Source organism: Amblyomma maculatum, chromosome 1 (genome assembly GCF_055883805.1).
Source record: "Amblyomma maculatum isolate TAMU_Amacu chromosome 1, ASM5588380v1, whole genome shotgun sequence".
In the NCBI taxonomy this organism is placed as follows: Eukaryota; Metazoa; Arthropoda; class Arachnida; order Ixodida; family Ixodidae; genus Amblyomma; species Amblyomma maculatum.
In genome coordinates, this window is record NC_139344.1 from 405,557,065 (window position 1) to 405,577,339 (window position 20,275).

General features: G+C 44.0%; 2 protein-coding genes and 1 pseudogene across 2 annotated transcripts in view; 1 reads left to right on the forward strand and 2 right to left on the reverse strand.

Annotated features, from left to right (window-relative positions):
- Positions 1-4,316: 4,316 nt before the first annotated feature.
- Positions 4,317-6,272, reverse strand: LOC146208747 (MOB kinase activator 1A pseudogene; annotated as a pseudogene).
- Positions 6,273-6,372: 100 nt separating this feature from the next.
- On the reverse strand, positions 6,373-8,126 carry Rab39 (RAS oncogene family member Rab39). Its single transcript, XM_084596030.1, has 3 exons — positions 7,734-8,126; positions 7,502-7,643; positions 6,373-6,666 (listed from the first exon to the last, which is right to left on the reverse strand). The coding sequence occupies exons 1-3, from the start codon at positions 7,949-7,951 to the stop codon at positions 6,373-6,375; spliced, it is 654 nt and encodes a 217-aa protein (XP_084452156.1). The 5' UTR covers positions 7,952-8,126.
- Positions 8,127-8,225: 99 nt separating this feature from the next.
- Positions 8,226-20,275, forward strand: part of LOC146208749 (uncharacterized) — a 30,376-nt gene continuing 18,326 nt past the window's right edge. Inside the window, exons 1-2 of the mRNA XM_084596027.1 lie at positions 8,226-8,381; positions 18,038-18,202. Of these exons, the coding sequence (XP_084452153.1) occupies positions 8,285-8,381; positions 18,038-18,202 (262 nt within the window). The 5' untranslated portion in view covers positions 8,226-8,284. The remainder of the gene's footprint in view (positions 8,382-18,037; positions 18,203-20,275) is intronic.

Genomic DNA, 20,275 nt, shown 5'->3' on the forward strand with positions numbered 1-20,275 from the left:
GCCAATATCTATCTTACCCGTATTTTCTAAACTACTTGAAAAAGTAACACTCAGACTTTTTACGCAATGAAGAACAGCAACACATCACAACAGCGGTTCAGTGTGGCTTCCGTAAGCACCGATCTACAGATCTTGCATTATTAGACCAAAAGGAATATATGTAGTGGATCATGTTAAACAGAATATGATAGTCGTTGGTATGTTTCTTGACTTCTCGAAGGCGTTCGACCTACTAAACCATGAAATACTTATTTGTAAGCTTAAGCGGTATGGTTTCCGCGGACATGCACTATCGCTTGTGCAGTCCTATCTCGTTGCATCGTAAACAGGCAGTAACAATAAATGGCTTCCTATCAGATATGCAATCTGTAGGCTGTGGCTTTCAACAGGGAAGTATTTTAGGTCCCTTTCCTTTTAATCTTTATATCAATGATATCGTGCACACAGCTCCATTCGTCAAATTTATTATCTGTGCTGACAATGCCAGTATTATTCTAGCCGGAGATAACATATCCTAACTGATCGGCAGAGCACACAATACGCCTAAGCAAATAGAACACTGGTGTAACAAAAATTCGTTACGGATTAACGCAACAAAAAAAAAAAAGGTTGTTTTCAGAGTAAACAACAAGCCAGCTTTTATTACCAAGAAAATACTCCTACAGTCTGTACCCTTAGGAATTGTAGCTTCATTGTAGGCGTAATATATGATGACATAATGTCATGGGATGACCATTTTAGCTTCCTTGCGTATAAATGCTCACATATTATCGGTTCCCTGTGTAGAAACCGTGAGGCACTACCACGAAATGTAATGCTTATGATGTGCAAATCATTTTTCCATTCTGGTCTCAACTATTACCCCTTAACACGGGGTACACCAACAGCAGAAAACCCTCAAAAGTTACATATTTTACAGAAAACATTCTAAAGAATCTGAAAATCTTGCGCCAACTTACCACACGACACCTCTGTTCTTAAAGTAAGAATACTTTAAATTACTAAGTTTTATGACTACCACTTAAGCAAGAGCATATGAACGATGTCTTAAACAACACATCTTTCCTTTCAAAATTAGCTGAGCTAGGAAAACGACAGGCATTGTACAGTCAAGAAATATTCAGCAGTGGAGTGTAGAAAACTTTTAAAACTTCCTATAGTGAACATATATTAGCAAATAGACTGCCCGACTTTTGAACAACAATTTAAAGCTTTTGTTCCCGACTGGTTTAAGCTGCCCTTTTTTTTTTTCCTCGCCATAAGTATGTGCTTCTTTACGCTTGTTTTCACGGTGCACTTTTTCGTATGTTAATGACTGTAAACTGAGAAGAGCTTTATTCTCTTATGTTTCTTTAACTTGCATTGAGATACACACGAGGTGTACTTTATCCATATTTCTTGGATTTTGAGTAAATTTTTTATATCCGATATTCATCTTAAATGCATGCACTGCAATTCCTACAAACAAGTCTGCTAATCATGTGCAATGCAAAGTCCAAAAATTGAGAATTTTTGAATTCATAATATGGTATAAACATGTGAAATGTTGCTTTTCATTTCATAATAGAGAGCAAAATTGAACACAGAAATAAGGATGCTGTCAGGCCATGCAAATATAGATTTATTTTTAATAATCTGTGCAGTCTTTGCTTGCCGGGACTCAACAGTATTTGAGAGGGAAAACTCTTAGAGAAATCTACAAAATGCAGCTCTTCCTCTGATGTCAGGCCACAGGTACCTGCTCTAGGTAGCCCCTCAATTTCCTGGCCATATCGGTGACCTCCGTGCTGTTGATAACTTGCTCTTTGCTTTCAGTTCGTTGTTATCGTCACCACTTGCAATACCTTCGGTAATCAGCAATTTCATGGTCAGGTAAGTGCGATGTGCATAAGAGGCATAATACAAAAAAATTATGGCAAGCAACAATGTAGACATGCTGTACAAGAGGCATGTTGTACAATTAGTTTGTGGGGCCCCGTGGCCCCTCACAGTATGCTGTGCAAGAGATGGCCTTTGCCACAAGGACTATAGTAAACCGGTCAACTGCATTTACGCCGGCAGCTGTTCTCCTTGGTGTTGAGCTCTGGTCCCCTACTGAGCATGCCTCTGCACATGGCTCTGAATTACAGGCTCCCAGTTATTCCTGGTTCACCCAAGATCTTTCCAGTCGTCTTGCTAAAACCCTAAAGGAGGTTAGAGAGAATTTGGACCTCAACTGCCAGCAGCACAGCAGCCAGTACAACAAGGGCAGGTGTCCCCTGCAGTTGGAGGCTGGGGACATAATACTCCACCGCACGCCCACACCAAGTGATGCAGCAAAAAGGTTTACTGCCTCTCTCGCTCCACAGTCGACTGGCCCTTTCGTGGTAATAAAGTGCTATCACAGCTCACCAACATAATTAGCCATGTGCAGGGTGGTAGAGATACTGGACCAGTCAATGTCGCTGACCTCGGCAAGTACTACAAGCCGGCAGAAAGCATGTAGAAGCATTCAGTCAACCAAATTTGAGCCACCTTGACCATTGTCCGAGTGGAATTTCGCATCCCAGCAGATGCCTTCAAGCAGGCAGCTAGTCAGCAGAAGCAAGATAGTTTTTGTACTCCTGCCCTCACCTCCTTTATTTCGTTTGATGCCTTGGGAGGTGTCCAGCTTAAGAGGTGGGGAGTGTGGGGCCCCATGACCCCTTTCAGTGTTTCAAACCGCGCGTGCTTTTTCCTATTTGTATTGGTGCGCACCCAGGCAGCGTGAGTGCGCATGAGCGAGCTGCCAATCGTGGGGGCGGCATGCTATCAGTGCGTTAACAAGGGTAGATAAGGACGTCGGAACCGAGGCTCGAGGCTTTTCCCCGGTGTGAGCCCAGCGAGGGGCTGTGGCATGGCTGGTGAGTGCCACGAGCTAGCCTGATGTACACTGATGGTGGAACGGAGCATTGCCCGGACGAACACTGAAGCCATGCCTCTGGAAATGGATTAGGTGTTTTTTCGGGAGTTGCTGCCACGTGAGAGGGAATGTTCCTTGTAGCACTCAGAACTCTTTGGCTGCATCGAATCATGCTATTCACGCTGCAGTGTGTTTTACCTTGTTTCGCTAAGGCCCTGACCCCCCATTCTGTTTTAATCTTGGTATTGTGTCGAGAGTGTCGACCATATGCTTTCCTGCACAGCAGCAGTCGATGTGCATTTTAAAAGTGCTTTTTTTTTATCCGGAATAAACTGGTGTTTTTCAGACAGCTGCAGTTGTCAGTAGTCGGGCGTGGCCACGGCTCACGGGCCCGTTCTCTAGAAGATGGGGCCATCAAGTTCTTGCTTATTTCAAAACCTGATGTGCTCTCATAGGAAGATGGTAATTTTGAACATATTCAATCTTTCGCTTCTGCAGCTGAATAGTATGCATCGTTGGACAGAGGGCAACAAAGTCACTCTTTGTGGCATTACAAAGGAGGACACTGCAGTGTCACTTCAGGTAACTACACTAAACTCCAAGTAACCGATGCACTGTAACACAATGAATTTGTTAAAAGTTGACTGCAAATGCAGACAAACAGCAGAAATGACACACACACAAGCACAATTCTGTTTGTTTTGGCAGACAGTATATTCCTTCGGAGCTTTTCAAGTGTGAGTGTTGTACGCGCGAGCGGGCACAAGCATGCATGCTTCGTTTCTAGTGGTTGTCTGTGTTGGCACTACAATGTTTTAAAAAGGAACTGTTAATAAAATGCATCCTTACAAAGCTTCTGGGCTGCTTGAGAAACTCACAGCTAGTATTTAGAATCGAGAGTTCACAAGCTACCTGAAAAACATTGGCCTGAAGTGAATAAAAAACACGCTCGCTAATGACGTAAGAAATAATCTCTGTGAGAATGTGCATCATGGGATGTAAGTCAGGAATAACAAAAGTTTTTCAACAGCGCCACAGGACTGAATTCCATTATGCACACACAAAGCACAGTCGAAGGTGTAACATTCTTACACAGGCAACACTGCCACCTTAGCGCTCCGGCAATAAACGCAGAAGGTTTCTAAAAGCATGGTCAAATATGTAGCCCTGGGGGTGTCGCATCCTGCGAAGCACATGGTACAAATATGATGCTAACGAAAATAAAGAGGAGTCCAGTGCAGTCATTAAAGAACTTTCATTGCTCCTGCAAGCACTGTCGGACGGACCTATAAACTTCTAGTAGCACCAAATTCTATGCTGCTTCTGACGAGCCTAGCAATTATGCCAAGGAGGAAAGGCAGGCACACCTTGCAAGGCTAAGCTATATAAACAGTCAAGAAAGCTCAGTACCTCTTAAAGGAGCAGAGACAACAAATTTTTGCACAAAAGCTTTTTCTTTAGAACAGTACAATACAACGAAGCAAGACAGTTCTATACATGAGCAACAATGCCAAATTCACTAATGCAGAGATGAATAATTTGTAATTGAAATTTTCTCTCATGCCGCTCAAAAAGCCCCATTACAGGTGTGCCATAACAGACGATTTAGAGAATAAAAAGAAAACTGCGATATAATTACTGCCTGTTTTTTTTTTCCATCCAACTCTTAAAAGCGGACTTGCGTAACAGTTCATATAAATAAAAGAAGAGGGACCATACTTAAGTCTTTGTAATTTCATGTAGCCATCTGCAATCAATGGTACATTCGTCCAGCTGTTGCAATTGAGACAGCATGTCGGAAAAAATTCAATCACGTTTTAATGCTGTGCATGCTCTCTAATGGGGCTGCACATCATTTCAAACAAAGTTTGGTGCCTCTACCCTTTGAATGCACAGACTCCCTGCACACAGAAGCAAGTGCAGAAAGGTGTGTGCAGGTTTCAAACACCTGAACTGCTGCCATGCCCTGCAACACAAGGTTGCACATAAAAGTTTCAGAATTCCTGAGATGTCAGCAAACAGTGTAGCTCAGTCCTACAAATGCTTTTTGAGATTGCAGAGCTCACATGATCATGTGGACCGAAGCAACAATGCACAAGCGACGTCCAGGTATTCATAAAAATATGCTCCCATATTTCTGCCTTGTATGTAGTGGCTAAAACCATGGAGATATTGAGAGGCACCATTCTATAAGTATGACTTTGGTCACTGTAAGCTGAGCGTGCCACAGGCCGAAGCAAGCATGAATCAGTCGTACATGGGCCCCTAATCGAACCTGAATCCTCATAAAAGGAGGCCGACGACCTTAAAAATACTCACTGGTCAACTCCAGCAAACAGTGCAGTCTTGAACAAGCAGTGCCCCTCTGGCACTGTTTTCAAGAATAAAGCTTAAAGTTGATGTCATCGTCTTCAGAAAGGACTCCCTCCGATATACCTCTTCATTTAATCCCCGTCGTGCACTAGATGTGGCATATACTCACCCAACTTTCCGCAAAGCTTGCCCTCGTGTCCCACTTTCTTCAAACCACCACTTCACTCCCTTGACTGCTCCCTTCTCTTTTTTCTTCAGTGATGCAATTGTAGCTAAGCTTCACTGCACTGCTTTGATGCATTTGAAAAATAAGAACAATGTTCCAGGAATGGTACACTTTCAAGACTGGAAAGTTCCTTTTATCTCACCCACAGTGCCAAAACACCAGAAACACAGCAATGGCTGGCTGGTCATATGGCGCAGGAACAGCCATAATGCCCCTAGGTATCAAAGCCAGAGAGTATGGGGCCAACGGGCCAACTAGGCAAAATATCTCTTACTGATCCTCCATGCCTGTGGTCAGCTTCTCAATGAGCTCCTGGAGGGGCACTAAGTTTCGCTGGTCCACCAGACTGAACTCTCGCACAAAGAAGGCAAAGTGTTTGAAGCTAGTGTTGAGATGTGCCTCCTCACCCAGTGCCAGTACCTGGGGAAAGTGCTGGTAGTAAATGTGTGCATACACGCGGAACAACCGCCTCAGGATCCTCCGGGCCACCTGGATGAAGTTCTCAGGGAACGGGAGCCCCACTTGGGAGGGGAACAGAGTCTCATCATCCAACTGGCCCTGCACCCAGCTCACCAGGTGGTTGATGTAGGCGGGCGCTGAACATCGGATAGGCTCCCGGAATGACTGGCCGTCGGCCCAGTGGTACTCATACTTGGGGCCAGCTGTCATAACGGCACAGCTGCTCTCAGTGCAGAAGTGGGCGATGGTGCCGTAGACCATGCAGACTTGGTGGAACAAGTCCACCGTGTGGACGGCTATCCACTCGTTGAGGTCCTCCCCCTCGGGCAGCATGACAGCCTGGCGCAGGTTGCCACTGCCCAAGGTGGCCACGCGTCCTTTCAGCCGGTACATCTACGGGCCACTCATCTCATCGCATCACCTTTGAAAGTGGTGCCACTGCCCAAGCCAGCTCAAGCAAATGTCATCTTTTGATGAAGCACACTATCCGCACCTAGCAGCAGCTGGGCGACTCGGGTTTGGCTTCGAGCAGATCCACATAGCAGCCGGGCAGGCCAGGACGCAAAAAGCCCGTCTTGACTCCATCCCAGCCATCTTCCAGCTGGAACTCACCCGACTCAACTTTGGCGTAGATGTCTCGGGCGATCGTCTCAAAGGCACGCTCCACGTTCAGGCCTGTCTTGGCCGATGTCTCCACAAACTTAACCCCATAGAATTCAGCAAACGCCTGGCCTTCCTCAGTGCTCACTTCCCGTGACACCTCCATGTCTGCCTTGCATGCCACCACCTGCAAAACACTGCGTTGCTAGCATTTTTCCTTTCTAGGGTATCTTGAAAAAACACTACCATTGCCACACTGAACTATCAGCACATCAAGGAACTGGGAAGCTGTGACCAGCCATTCTTTATTTGTGCCTACATGCACTATGTCCACATTGTTCGCGCTGCTCGCTAATAGAGTAGGCTTCCTTCAGCCAAGGTTAAATGTGCCTGCACCACTTTCCATCAAACAGTCACAATGCAGTCAACATTCTACTTTTCTAGAAAAAAGCCCCAGGCTATGTCTCCTGATTTTAGGTGAGAACAATGAATGTGAAGAATTACTCTATCTTCTGGAACAAACAAAGGTCACAAATAGCAGAAAATATATAATTTAATTCAACATGTCGTAACACACCAAAGGTCTACAGCAAACAGTCATCCCTGTGAAAGTATGGAGGAGAACATTGTTAAAAAGCTAAAGAATGACATCACAGTTCCGCGCGCAAAATACACACCCTGCATATTTCTGCAGAAGAGAAACACCAGATACAAGTGCATTTTGTTGCTTATTTTTTTTCGATAGAACTAGTAAACACAGAGCAAATGCATCAGGGAGAGTGGGGGCACTGCCCTCAAGTTTCATCACTTGCAGCACATTGCATTACTTTCATCCAAATGCAAATCAGACGAAACAAACGAAACCACTCCACCATAATTTTGCGGTCTGCTGTCAGGTCCATTTGTTATAGTCGGAAGAATGAAGGAAATCGATTGATCGCATTATTTCATTCGCCCCAATGCATGCTGTCACGAAAGTCACTCCGAAATAACTACACGCTACGTTTGCATTCCCTGCCCACCTGGTAGATGACTTTCTGAGGCTCAATGTGACGCTTGACTTCGAAAAGCCAGTCGACCAAATGCTCGAAACTGGCCCTCTTGGTGATGTCGTAGAGGAGGAGGGCGCCCACAGAGTTCCGGTAATAGGACCGCGTGATGGAACTGAAACACAAGAGACGACCACTCCTCACAAGCCTGTCCAATCGATAAGGGAAATGAATGCGAGGTTCATTCGCTACGTTTCGTTATTACCGGAATCGCTCCTGTCCGGCCGTGTCCCAGAGCTGGAGCTTGACTCTGACATCCTTTTTAACCTCGATGAGCCGGGCAAAGAAATCGACGCCGACAGTTGGGTCGCAGATGTCGTGAAACTTGCCGTCCGTGAACGCCTTGAGCAGCGTGCTCTTGCCGACGGTACTGTCGCCAATTAGGATCAGCCGGAACTGGTAGTCGAATATAGGTTCGACCATTTTGACTCCATTGAACCGTCGTCAGCAGGCGCCAAGGCACGACAGGGCAGCAACGCTCGCTGTCGCCGCACAGCGCCGACCCAAGCAGCCGTAAACACACTGCGCGATACACGGCACCGTACGTAACGTTGGCCCGTAGCCGTACTATGTACTGGCCTGGCCGTACCCACAAGCCCACAAGGCGGGAGCGGGTCGTTGCAGCTGTGAAGGCTGAGCGCGTCACAAGAGAGCGCTGCGTTTAAAACCCCAATAAAAGAGTTGCAAGGTCACAAAGCCAACAAAGCCCAAAGCCAAATCCAACAGGAGTTCTGTTTGCATTTTGTGCTCCTCGGCATGGCCCTCAGCATGCAAGCGATTCGTTTTCCCCTATTTGCAATGAAACGGACTTTGCGATCACTACGGGCCCAAGTTCGGGCATCAAGTGACGCAAGTACTGCACGCACGTTATCGTCAATGTTTGCCTGTGTATTTTATTTGGGTTGTGATCGGCGTGCAAAGTGTGTACCCTGCGCGATAAATTATCTGATGCTTTCAACGGAACGCAACATTCACATCAATTTGATCCGAGCAGCCTGAAAGAGTATAGTACATTCTTCCGGATTTTACGTCTCGTGATTTCGCAGCATCCAATCAGCAGAAGCGGTACGCGCCGCACGCGCCTTTGAGGGCGGCAGCGCGCGCTCTTTGAATATCGGCGCTGTCGAAGCGCCATGAATGGTTGTCATGCTCGAACCCTATCCACTCCTCTGCGATGGCGCTGGAGCCCCCAAACCTTTTGGCATTACTGGATGATGATGGGTTGCAGAGATCTATTTATGCTCTGAGACAAAGCGACTGCGAAGTCCCCCTCCCATTTGATTAGGCACTGTGGCTTAGGTTAGATTAAATCGTTAGTTTTCCTTGAGGTACCTCTCTCCCGGAGAAAATAGTTCAAGTAAGTCACCTTCTACCAAATTGGAAATCAATAGTTTCAGGCATACCACGCGGAAACATGCTTGCTTTCGCTTATTATTATCAAATTGTTGGCCAAATGGCGCTAATAACTGGCCTCATCTGGGCAGACATCACATCATGACCTGTTCACCATATTTCATTATCATTGAAAAGATAAGGTTCGATGAAGCTGCATGGCAGCTATGCAGAAACAAACTGAACGCATTCTGCTACGGCATGCTCTTCGCATTTTGGGCAGAACAGTGAACTGCAGTTCATCGAAGGCCACGAAAAATGTGAGAACAGAACTGCATCGCTCTTTTTCCACAATTTGAAATTAAGCATATACTAGTGCACAAAGAGTACACATGCATAAATATGCTCTGGAAACTGGTCAGAAATACATGAATAGCTCACATTTTATTGGTGGCAGATGCCAGTGGCCTATCGAAGATGCAGAATGCTTCGATTCTCCCAACACGAACCCTAAGACAACACATTTTCATGGTTTCCTGTTTTCTTTTTTTTATTCTGACCTTCCTCAGAAAAGAGTGTGCATCAAGACCACGTGTAAATTCTTCAATAAGAATTCAGCCAGTTTCCCTTGATTTGATTTTATTTACAGCAAACACATGGAAAGTCTGCTCGACTCATCTCACCATTTCTTGTTCCCAGGGCCTTAACATATGCCATAGGAGAAGGACAAAAAATATAAATGTCGGCAAATGATGACTTTCCTTTAGAAGTACTTTACAGCCATCGGCAAGTAAAACTATTCGAAGTGAAGTCTTCTGAGAAATCCCAGTAACTATCGGCCCACACAGCTCCTCGAACACTGTCTTCAGAGTTGTGTTGGATGATTATCTCACTTATGTAACTAGAGAGTAGCTTCTAGAAGTCCTAAAGAACCAAAAGATGACCGATATGTAGATTAAAAATGAGGGGTGGCTACAGGAAAATTCCTACAAAACACATTGTCCTTATGTTCACATCAGGCATTCCCAGAGTCTGTAAGTCCGGCAATGCATACAAACTCCATGAAGGTGCTTTAAGCGCCAATGATACTGCCACATCTCAGAGCTGCTGCGCCAAACCACGGAGCAAGAAACCTTTAGGAGTGGAAACTACGCTGTTTGCAGCGACTGGAAAAGGTCACAAGCCCGCTTCGCCACTATCATGCTGGCGGCGCCTGTCAGTGTGGAAAGAAATTACTGCCGTTTTGGTTGCCAAAGCAACCAGTCCAGGTTTCTTTTCTTGTCGCTGTGGCTTCTACGACGCGCTGCATGCCGCCGCCACTGCATACGGACGCGTCATGCTCTGTGCTGTCGGCGCTACAATTGTGACCTTATACTGTCGCCCGCGCTCCCTTGCGCTGATGGGAGTTTCACCTCCTAAATGGTTTCGTGCTCCGTCCGCCAAACTGACATATGCCAAATGCACTTCCTGACATGATGGAGAAATATGGAGTTCAACTACATGTGTGTAAATTATGAGGGCAGCCATCCTGTATATTTCTATGTAAGCTCAGTACGGAAACAGAGGAAAGCAATTGTCTCAATCAAAATAAAAGAAAGCAACCTTTTGGGAAAGTGCAGAAGCCAAGCTGCTCTGCTGCGATGTAAAGGCACAGCACCACAGCTTGCTTTGGCACTTTCCAAAGTCATACATTATAAAACCAACCTATTGTTTTTCAGGGTCAGGAAAAATTACCTGTATATATTTATCTCCTAGCTCACCTTTTGTTTTTATAGATTTTTAGTGAGATGGGGTCTTAGACAACTTGTATGGAAATTATTCATCTGTACCAATCAGCCTAACATCATTACTAATAATCTCAACAATACCGTGACATTGGAAGTTGCATATAGTCGAATGGGCACTGTTCTGAGAAAAGGCCTATCTAGATAAAGTATTCTCAGATAGTCTCGGTGTAGCCAAACTTAATGAAGTGTTCGCTAACTTTATTTTTACTGCGACACACCTAGCTGTTCCTCCATCCGCTTGAATAGCGAAACAAAATAGTAGTGAAGCTTACTATACAAGAGAATGTACGGAAGCAAAAAAGAAACAAAAACAGAGCCTGAGGAGTTTTTCATTTATATCCAGTGCACAAGAATTTTGTCAATTTTAAAAAGGCAGGAGTGAAAGCCTGATATATCTGCAGTAGGGCTGAGATAACTGTGTGGCAAAACTATGTGTCATTCATAAGCAGCTCGACCCCACCAAAAAAAATGCAGGAAATGGTTCGAAAGCTCCAGCTTCTATTTTATCACACTACGCAGAATCTTTCTAAATACAAAAAGGCAGCTGAGAAACAGACTGCTGACAAGTGGCAGAACAAATTACGATTTCAACAAACTAATTTCTCTTAATGAACTCCTTACAGTACTGTCAGCTGGCAAGCAGATGGCACCCAGCCGGGATGAAATTTATCATAAAATGTTTGCCCACCACTCTGGACCTGCCGTAGAGGAGCTTTTAAAGTTTCTTTAACAAAGAGTTTGGGTGCCAGGGATGAAAGCAGAATGCCTGAAACCTGACAAAGCCATTCATTTCATTTTTAGAACATAGAAAATCACCAGTTTCTCCTAGTAGTTCTAGGCCTATAGCTCTCACCAGCTCTCTTGTAAAGTCCTTTGAAAGTGTCCTGAATACTACAATAGCCGACATGCTAGAACCCCTTGGGATTCTTGATGTCCATCAATCAAAAATGCTTGCTCCTCAGCTCATCATATAGTCGGTCTTGAAAATACGGTCAAAGAAGCTTTTATACACGAACAACACCATCCTGCTGTATTTTTCTATTTAGAGAAGGCACATGACAAACAACCTAGAGGTTCGGGATCCTTTAGTAACTGGCCGATCTTGGCATCCATGACAGTGTCGAACTTCCTACAAGACTTTTCTAATGTTGTTGTTGTTGTTGTTGTTGTTGTTGCTTTAGGAAAAAAGAAAATAAAATGCACGGGCCTGCTACTGGCTCTGTAGCTGAGCCACCTCCGCTGCCTCGTGTGGACAGAAGAGAGCAAGTAGAGAAGAAAGAAAAAGAACAGAGAGAAAACGCAGTGCCACAACAGCCGTCGTCCACCACCGAAGCGGTGGCGGGTGCAATGATGGCCTACAACACATGAAAATTCGGTGGCAGGCTAGCCCCTGCCGCAAGCGGCGGTGACCTACCTGTCCCAGCCCCATCAGGGCCAGGATCAGCCACCGTCCCCCCATGTCCCCCTCCTCTCTAATGTTATTTCCTTGTATATCTATAGCCTCAACTTTCAAGGAATTTTATTGAGGAAAATGAAGTATACCAAATGTGTATTTTAAGTACAACACTCATTGTTGCAATGTTCTTTTCTTGTATATCTATAGACTCAACTTTCAAGGAATTTTATTGAGGAAAATGAAGTACACCAAATGTGCATTTTAAGTACAACACTCGTAAAAATGAATACTGTATTTACCCAAGTCTAATGCGCACCCAATTTGCATGACCTAAGAATAAAAAGAACTGGAAGCCCTGATTCTAACGTGCATGTCGCCAATTGCTGTGAGCAAGAAAAAAATAACTACAACCTCTTATTCTAACGGCCATATGAATTCCGCGAATGAAATAAAGCACGTAAACGTTTTCCGATTTTCAAGTAGAAACAGGCTGTTTATTCACGCAAACTTAATCACTCAAGTTCTTACTACCTTAGCTGAATGGCCTTCACCTTCAGCACCTAGGTAGTCAAGGACATGTAATCCACCCGCAGCTGCCTCGTCAAATCAGCCCGCTCATGTTCAAGTTCTGTAAACCTCCCCGCTTGCGAACCGTTGCGGCTTTTGCTTGATGTTTTGCTCTTCCTTTTTCAGTCTTAGCCAGTTACGGACACAAGCCTGAGGCATGCCAAAATGGTGGGCTGTTTCCCTTTGCCACGCTCTTCAGCACGTAGAATAACTTAACGCTTAAACTTCTCATGGTGGACACGATGTATCTTTGTCGCTGCTGCGGCGTTGATTCTCGGACAAAAGAGTCTACTATCAGACAACAACACAGCAACGATTGGAAATGGTTCCTGTGATGCCAAAAACGACGAGTAAATGATTGCCACCCGCATGTGAGCTGCCACACCCGCATTGTGGGGATGGCAGTGGGCAGGTGTAGACTGTTTTCGTGGCAAGGAGGAAAATAGCCTCGAACCAGAGCGCGCAGTCACTCCTCCTCTCTGGTATTTGAGGGCACAGTGATAGCAGTGGGGGTGCCAGTGCATACTATGGAGAAAGTGCATGCGCTATGCAGTCTTTTGCACACAAAGCGTCTTGAATAGCTTAAAAGCATCTGAGCTGCTTAGCTGATATAAGGTGTGTTATCGTTACAGTCTTTTATATTTTGTATGTTTGTTTACGTGCTCTTTCACTGTCCTTTCTCCTTTCTGCCCCTTTCTTTGCTTTCCTTCCCTGTTTGTTTGATAATGGCTGGCCGCAGCTTAGCTGCTGACATATGTCGCGGCTAGCAAAATTCTTAATGCGTAAGCATTAAGTGGGCATGATTTCAATGTTGTGTCACCAAAAGTTTGTCGGCAGGATTACTTTCGAACAGAACGAGTGATATATGAAAACAAGTGATATATGAAAACAAGTGGTTGCACTAGATAGAGGATGAAAAATCTTGCTGGGGGAAACATTTGGTGCATGCAGAGTAATTAGTTAATTAGAGCCTAGGTACGTTGGGTCACAGCAAGTTTGTTGGCAGGATTACGTTCAAACAAAAAAAGTGATAAGAAAGTGAATGACTGTACCAGATAGAGGATGAAAACATCTCGCTGGGAAAAAATTTGGTGCATGCAGAATAATTATTTAATGAATTAGAACCAATTAAGTCAGTCAGATGTTGGGTATACTTTCAAGGTCGTGTCACCAGAAGATTTTCGCCAAAGTTACGTTCGAGCGAAACAAGTTATAGGAAAACGAATGGTTGCACTAGATAGAATAAAAAAATCTTGGTAGGGTTAAATAATTACAGCCATTTAAGTCAATCAGATGTCCAAATATCCAAGGGGGTAATGTCGACGTCCAAGGGGAGTCACGTGGTACCCAACTTCCATGGGGTGTTACATCGTAGTGTGATGTCACAAACTGGAAGCCTAGTTTTCGTCCGTGTTTCTTCTTTCTTCCACAAAGATGCTTACGCATTCCCCCAATGTGGGTGCCGCAGTGATCTCAAAAAATTTTTCTTTACTTTGTTGGTCGAATTAAAAAGAGAACAAAAACCAAGAATAGATCAGAAGACACAAAGGTTAATAGTGGTGGTATGCGCGCGTGTCGCTGTACGCTGTTCCAGTTGCAACTTTTCCGATCAGGCGAAGACGAAGTGGTCTGAATTTCAAGCACCAACCAAAAGTGTTTTGCCTTGGCAGCCTTTCGTGCGAGTTCCAAACGTGTTTGTAGTGAAGGCAAATCGGGATACTTGTGCAACCAGCAGCTGTTGGGTAACAACTGGATGATACTCTTTGGGGCAAAACTTTACCAGATGCTGTCTGCGATTTATGAAAGTATGAAAGAACATTCATGTCCCGCTTGAAGACAGTGATGCCTATAGATGGGTTTACAAGTTATTATTCAGTCAAAAGGCACTACAAATTTTTCTGAAGATACGCATCTCCCAGACTTTTGCTGCTCATAATAAATATGAATGTGTTCATGGGAACAACAGCCATTCCTTAAAATAAGCAAATTTTGCGACAACAAATGTGTTATTCAATAATTGTTCATCAAAGCAACTTTTGCTGAGGTCATTATGAGACATTATTTCATAAGGTCACTATTTCATAAAGATCAATGATCTATTTTTTGTTCCATCTGACCGGATGTCAGCATGACGGCAGCATCAGACGAACGCAACTAGCAGCCAGTCACAGAAATCCCAGGATAGCAGGTCCTGCTGTCGATGACAACCAGTCACCACACGCACCGGCAAACCGGTGGCTGAGTCATGCAGCCAATGCTGATGTCCGATCACCAAATAGCCAATATGCTACGGAAGCTTGAACGCCACGACTTTGTTACCCAACAGGAATGACCTAAGATAGATTAAACGGATTCGAGAGGGATAGAATCCTTATGAATAGAACCCCAGTGGAGGTGTGAGAACTCCATGCAGTAGCTGCTCAAGCAGTAAACAGAGTATGTATATGCATGATCGTTTGGACCAACAAATGTAGCATCATTAGCATCGCTCATAAAAATTCCATTAAACGGCTGCTTTCGCTTGCTTTCAATGCTGAAACTGTTACAATAGCCTGTCTCTAGAAACTATTCATAGATAAAAAGTAGGTTGAAAGCTGCCCTGCATTTCTTGCTTCATCGCCGTCGCCAGTGGTGCGCCACCGCCTCTCTGTGCCACGTAAAAGTCATTGGCCGATCCGACCAAGCGCATAAATTCCGGTCATCTCTGACCGAGTAAGTTGACTGCAGCTGAAAAGCTTTTTTTTTTTGTTCAGTCAGGTACTTTCAAAACGCAAAAGTTTGAATGCGAAAGATCCGAAATTCCAATGCGCACTACTTGTCTGCTGCTTGTCTCTTGTTCCATGGATACGACTGCACATACCAATATGGTGCTTGTTCTCCACTTAACCACTAGATGGCGCCATCTACAAAAATTAGCAGCGCCCATGATAAAATGGTCTATAGGCCAGTTTCACTTTGTACTTGGATCTGTCGCTCATGCAATTGTGACACCTATTTTTCACCCAAGAAAGGTGCACATTGGAATTGGGTAAATATGGTATTCGAGCAAAATTACCCACAGTTCACTATGTATTCAATGTATGTTGACAATCTTCAGATAGCTTGCACGTCATTCCACATATCAGCATGCGAAAAGCAGGTATTGTTGACAAACTGGCAGCATAGGCCAACAGAAGTGGTTTGTGGTTTTCACCACAGAAAACAGTGGCCATTCTTTTCTTGCCCAAAGAGGCTTACAGAGAGACCCTGTCCTATACTTGAACGAAATGGAGAATGAAGCTCTAGGCATAACTTTGGGAAAAAACTTACTTTCCCGCCTCGCATGAACATGCTAGCAAAGAAATGTTCCCAACCTCTGAACATACTAATTGTCCTTCCACTCAAACACGGGCTCTGATAGGACATGTCTTCTACAAATTTATCTCTCTGTTTTATGCTCCTGCTTGGAATATGGGTGTACAGTGTATGGTTCAGGTAAACTACTGTACCTAAAGAAACAGCCCGGTACATAACTCAGGACTGCACTTTTCATATCAAATGCACGGAACATGTACTATAACTAGCCTGCTCGTTGAAACAAATGAACCCTCTCTTGTATGTAAAAGTAATGCTCATACATGTACCTATATTGTAATAGAGTGTCCTTCTAGAATAGTATTCACCAACCAACCTCAAGCAGCCAGGCCACTGCTCCTGCTAACGTGTCAAGATAGCATACTGGATGCTTTACCTGGCATTGCCCAAAGACCTAACCCACTACCTCCATTGTACAATTTTCTTAAAACCTATGACCTCACTCTCACGCAGTTGGGGAAAACAGAAACTGCCGCAAAACATATCATTCGAGAATTTTATGAACTCAATGAAAAATACCGTAATGTTTGCGGACTTCTATGCCGATGGCTCCAAATTGGCTGTTTACGTTGGAAGCACAGTAGTATGAGGAAAATGGAAGGAAATAATAAGACTTCTATAGTTCACATCCGTCATCACTGCAGAATGTTTTATCAGCTATGTTGGTGTAGAAAAAATAACAGTATCCTAAAAATGAAGCCAAAATACTACTTTGGAACGTCATACACAACTGAGCATAGATCACAGCTCAAGGTACAAACATAAAATTCTGCTATATCCCAAGTCATATAGAATCACAGGCAATAGGAGAGCACGTATGTGCACTATTCAAGCAATTGAAGAAACTAGACATGATTCATGGTTGCATGATGGAAGCTATTCGATTGTAAATTGAAAAAAAAAAAAAAAGAAAAATGCCCATTTAGCTTGAAAAAACAAAGTGTATAGTTGCAAATTACGAGCGCTGCGACGGAGGACAACAACGAGAGAGTAATGACAAGGACAGGCGCTCTCTTTACTCTCTCGTTGTTCTCCGTCGCAGCGCTCGTAATTTGCAATCATGTACCAACTAGCTCAATTTTCCGTATTACTGAAAAGTGTATAGTACGCTACAAGCTGTAAAGCTCATGATAGAAGAATGGAAGTCACGTACATACCAAGAACATTTCAAGGAAGTGAGTCTAATTAAGCCACCTCCACATAGGGCATACACACCTTTCATGTAACTTCACATTAAGAAAACAAGATAAGGCGCAATGTGATGGTGTGTAGAGATCAGCTAACAGTAAGCCACATTTCACTTTTGTGCCATCAAGTTTAAAAACAAAGAGAAGAAAACTTTTTGCCCTGTTTTACAATGAACACATTCTAATAGCATCGCTTTTAAGTGAAAAGGCCCCTATTGAATTTTCCTGTATTCTTGTACCTTTTAAAGAAGGAAATGTCCTAACAAAGTATGAATTGGAATATATGAAGTCTGTATATACAATGGACATACCTTTAACCTTGTGTTTGGCACGATGACAGCTTCAGTTTCTTATGATCATAAAACCCAGCACAATAAACACAAATGCTGAGTTTTATGGTGCATAAGCAACCCAACACATTGAACACCAACGCTGATATCTGTCGCGGTGGTGCAGTGGTTAAGGCGCTTGGCTACTGTGCTTAAGGATATGGAATCGAATCCCGGCCGGGGCATCCGCTTTTCGATGGAGGCGAAAAGCAAGGTGTACATGTGCTGTGCAATGTCAGTGCACGTTAAGGAACCCCAGGTGGTCAAAATTTTCGGAGCCCTTCACTATAGTGTCTCTCATAGCCTGAGTTGCTTTGGGATGTTAAACCCCATAAACTAAACTAAACAAACACTGATAATGAGCCTCTTTGGCTTTAGCCCCTTTCTTTGAGCACTCCTGTTTGTTTGCATGGGCATTATGTTGGAATACTTGTCAACACGGCAGCTGGGATTTCGTGCGGACTGTGTTGCTGCTGCACGTGAGCATGTAGTGGCTATTGGCAGCAACTTGGGCTATTGTTTGCTACATGGCTCTAACTTGGGAATCTCCCCCACAGGTGCTCCAGTGGTGTGCGCCAAAGAGGGGCGCATCCTCCTGGTGGGGCTGAACCGGCCTGAGAAGCGCAACTGCCTCAATACGGTAACCATGCACCACCTGCTGGAGGCTATGAAAAAGTTTGATCGTGACGACAGTGTTGACGTGGCCGTGCTCCATGGCAAAGGTCAGTTGATATGCAGGATTAAACAAAATACCTGTGATGTCTTATACATGGTACAAAGTTGTCGTTACATCTGCGTGAGCACCTGAAATCACTTTTTGAATTGGATATACCCGCTTGAAAGAAGACTGGAAGAAAAAAAAAAACAAAGCCGGCCTAGTTGTCGCACGCACATTTTCTTTTCCCTCTGAATATATCACCACAATGTGTCAGCCAGCAGCCATTACTGCTGGTTGTGGTTGTTCTTGAAAAAAATAAAGGGGGGGGGGGGGGGGGGTGTACTTGATGGCTGGCAGAATTGCCCAAGAAGCCCTGTGCATTATAGGCACTGAAAGGTCACGACTCCTTTGCATCAAGTTATCTTTCAAAAATCACTTGTGAGACAGGGCTTGTCTGTGCATGATCTTTTGTGCATGATGCCATTTTATTCACAGCGCATTTTATTCAAAGTGACATGCTAGAACAAGCCGAAACTAGTAGTACGAGAGAATGCCACACAAATAGCTGACACCGGCATAAATGATGCCCCTGGGTTCTGCTTATTGTTTCATAAGCCACCGTGCTTCTCGTTTCTTGCATCTGTTTCTGCAAGTTCACCAGTTGACACTGTTGCTGTTTAAAAGTGGCATCTAGGGCAGAAGAAGGCTTTGCTGACGCAGCCGTTGCCACTAGGCAGAGTGACGTTCTAGGCGTATGGTTTGAAGATAGTTCCTTGTTTAATTTGGATAGCATTGGATACAAGAGCATTTTGATAGACTGTCATTAGCATGACAATACCTGATAGTGTCACCTTGCAACAATGTTGAAATAGATACATGCCACGACTGAAGCTATAGGCCCCACTGCTGCTCGTCTCCACAAGGTGTTCCTCACCTACTACTCTTTCTTTTTGACCATTGTTGGACATGAAGGTGACTTACTAAAGTCTCGTGAGCTTGTGAGATTGAGCTGTGGAGGGTTGCAATCAGCCCATCTTTTCATAACTAGGTGCCATGTTTATGAAAATTTGTTCATTTCATGTTCCTTTGTAAAGAGATACATGCAGTGAACCTTTTTCTTGAGGCTCCATTTCGGCAGAGGTGAAATGCGAAAACGCCCATGTACTGTCGCATACCGGAGCCCTAGGCGACCAAAAATCAGTTCACTGTGGCATTCCTCATACAAATTTCTACCTCTTGTTGCTTAAATTGGCTAATTTTACCCTTTTAGGCACCAAAGCCTGCTTGTGTGGTGTGGAGGAAACCTCAAAAATGTCCCGCCCCATTTATCAAATTGTGCACTATCCTGATGGAATTACAGCCACTATCTCCTATCTTTTTTTTCTAACCCTAATTTGGGTTAACAGCCCCACCCTATAACCTCCCATGGTAGTTTTACAGACACAAATTTGGGTTAGCAGCCCCACCCTAGCCAACCATAGTAGTTTTCTAGAAACCCTGTCACTTTTATTAGCCTGTTGACTTGTAACTGTACGCTTCTATTTGAAATACACTGGGGACATTCATTTAATAGACTGAATAATAGACTGAAACAAATACAAAACATTACGATTGCGTTTTTACAATTCTTTAGTGTCCAGATGAAAAGTGTAACGCTGTCTGGTACCTTAGTCATGCATTCAACATTTGTAATTATTCTTATAAGATTGCTGAAGACTAGTATGAGACTGATGAATGGGTGATGGCACCTATATATGAAGGACAATTGATTCATGGCAAAGCTTTTAGCTGCCAACTATCGTACCTCTAAAGTCATCTTTTTTTTTTATCTTTGTCAGAAAATTTTCATTATAGCTAGTGACGGTCCAGCTGCGCATTTGGTAACTCTGCATTTTCTGTGGCTTTCTGCTGCAAAGGTGGAAAATCTATGCGAAATATACTTAATATGTGGCAAAGGAAACAAATGGTTGTGAGAAAAGAAAGAAAAAGGAATTTTGGAGCAGTAGGCATTTCCAGTTGTCAACCTACCAATACCTGGAAAGGGAAGTTTGGTTTGGCTTGTTGATTGTAATGTCCCAAAGTGACTCAGGCTGTGAAAGATGCCATAGTGGAGGGCTCCGGAAGTTGCGACCACCTG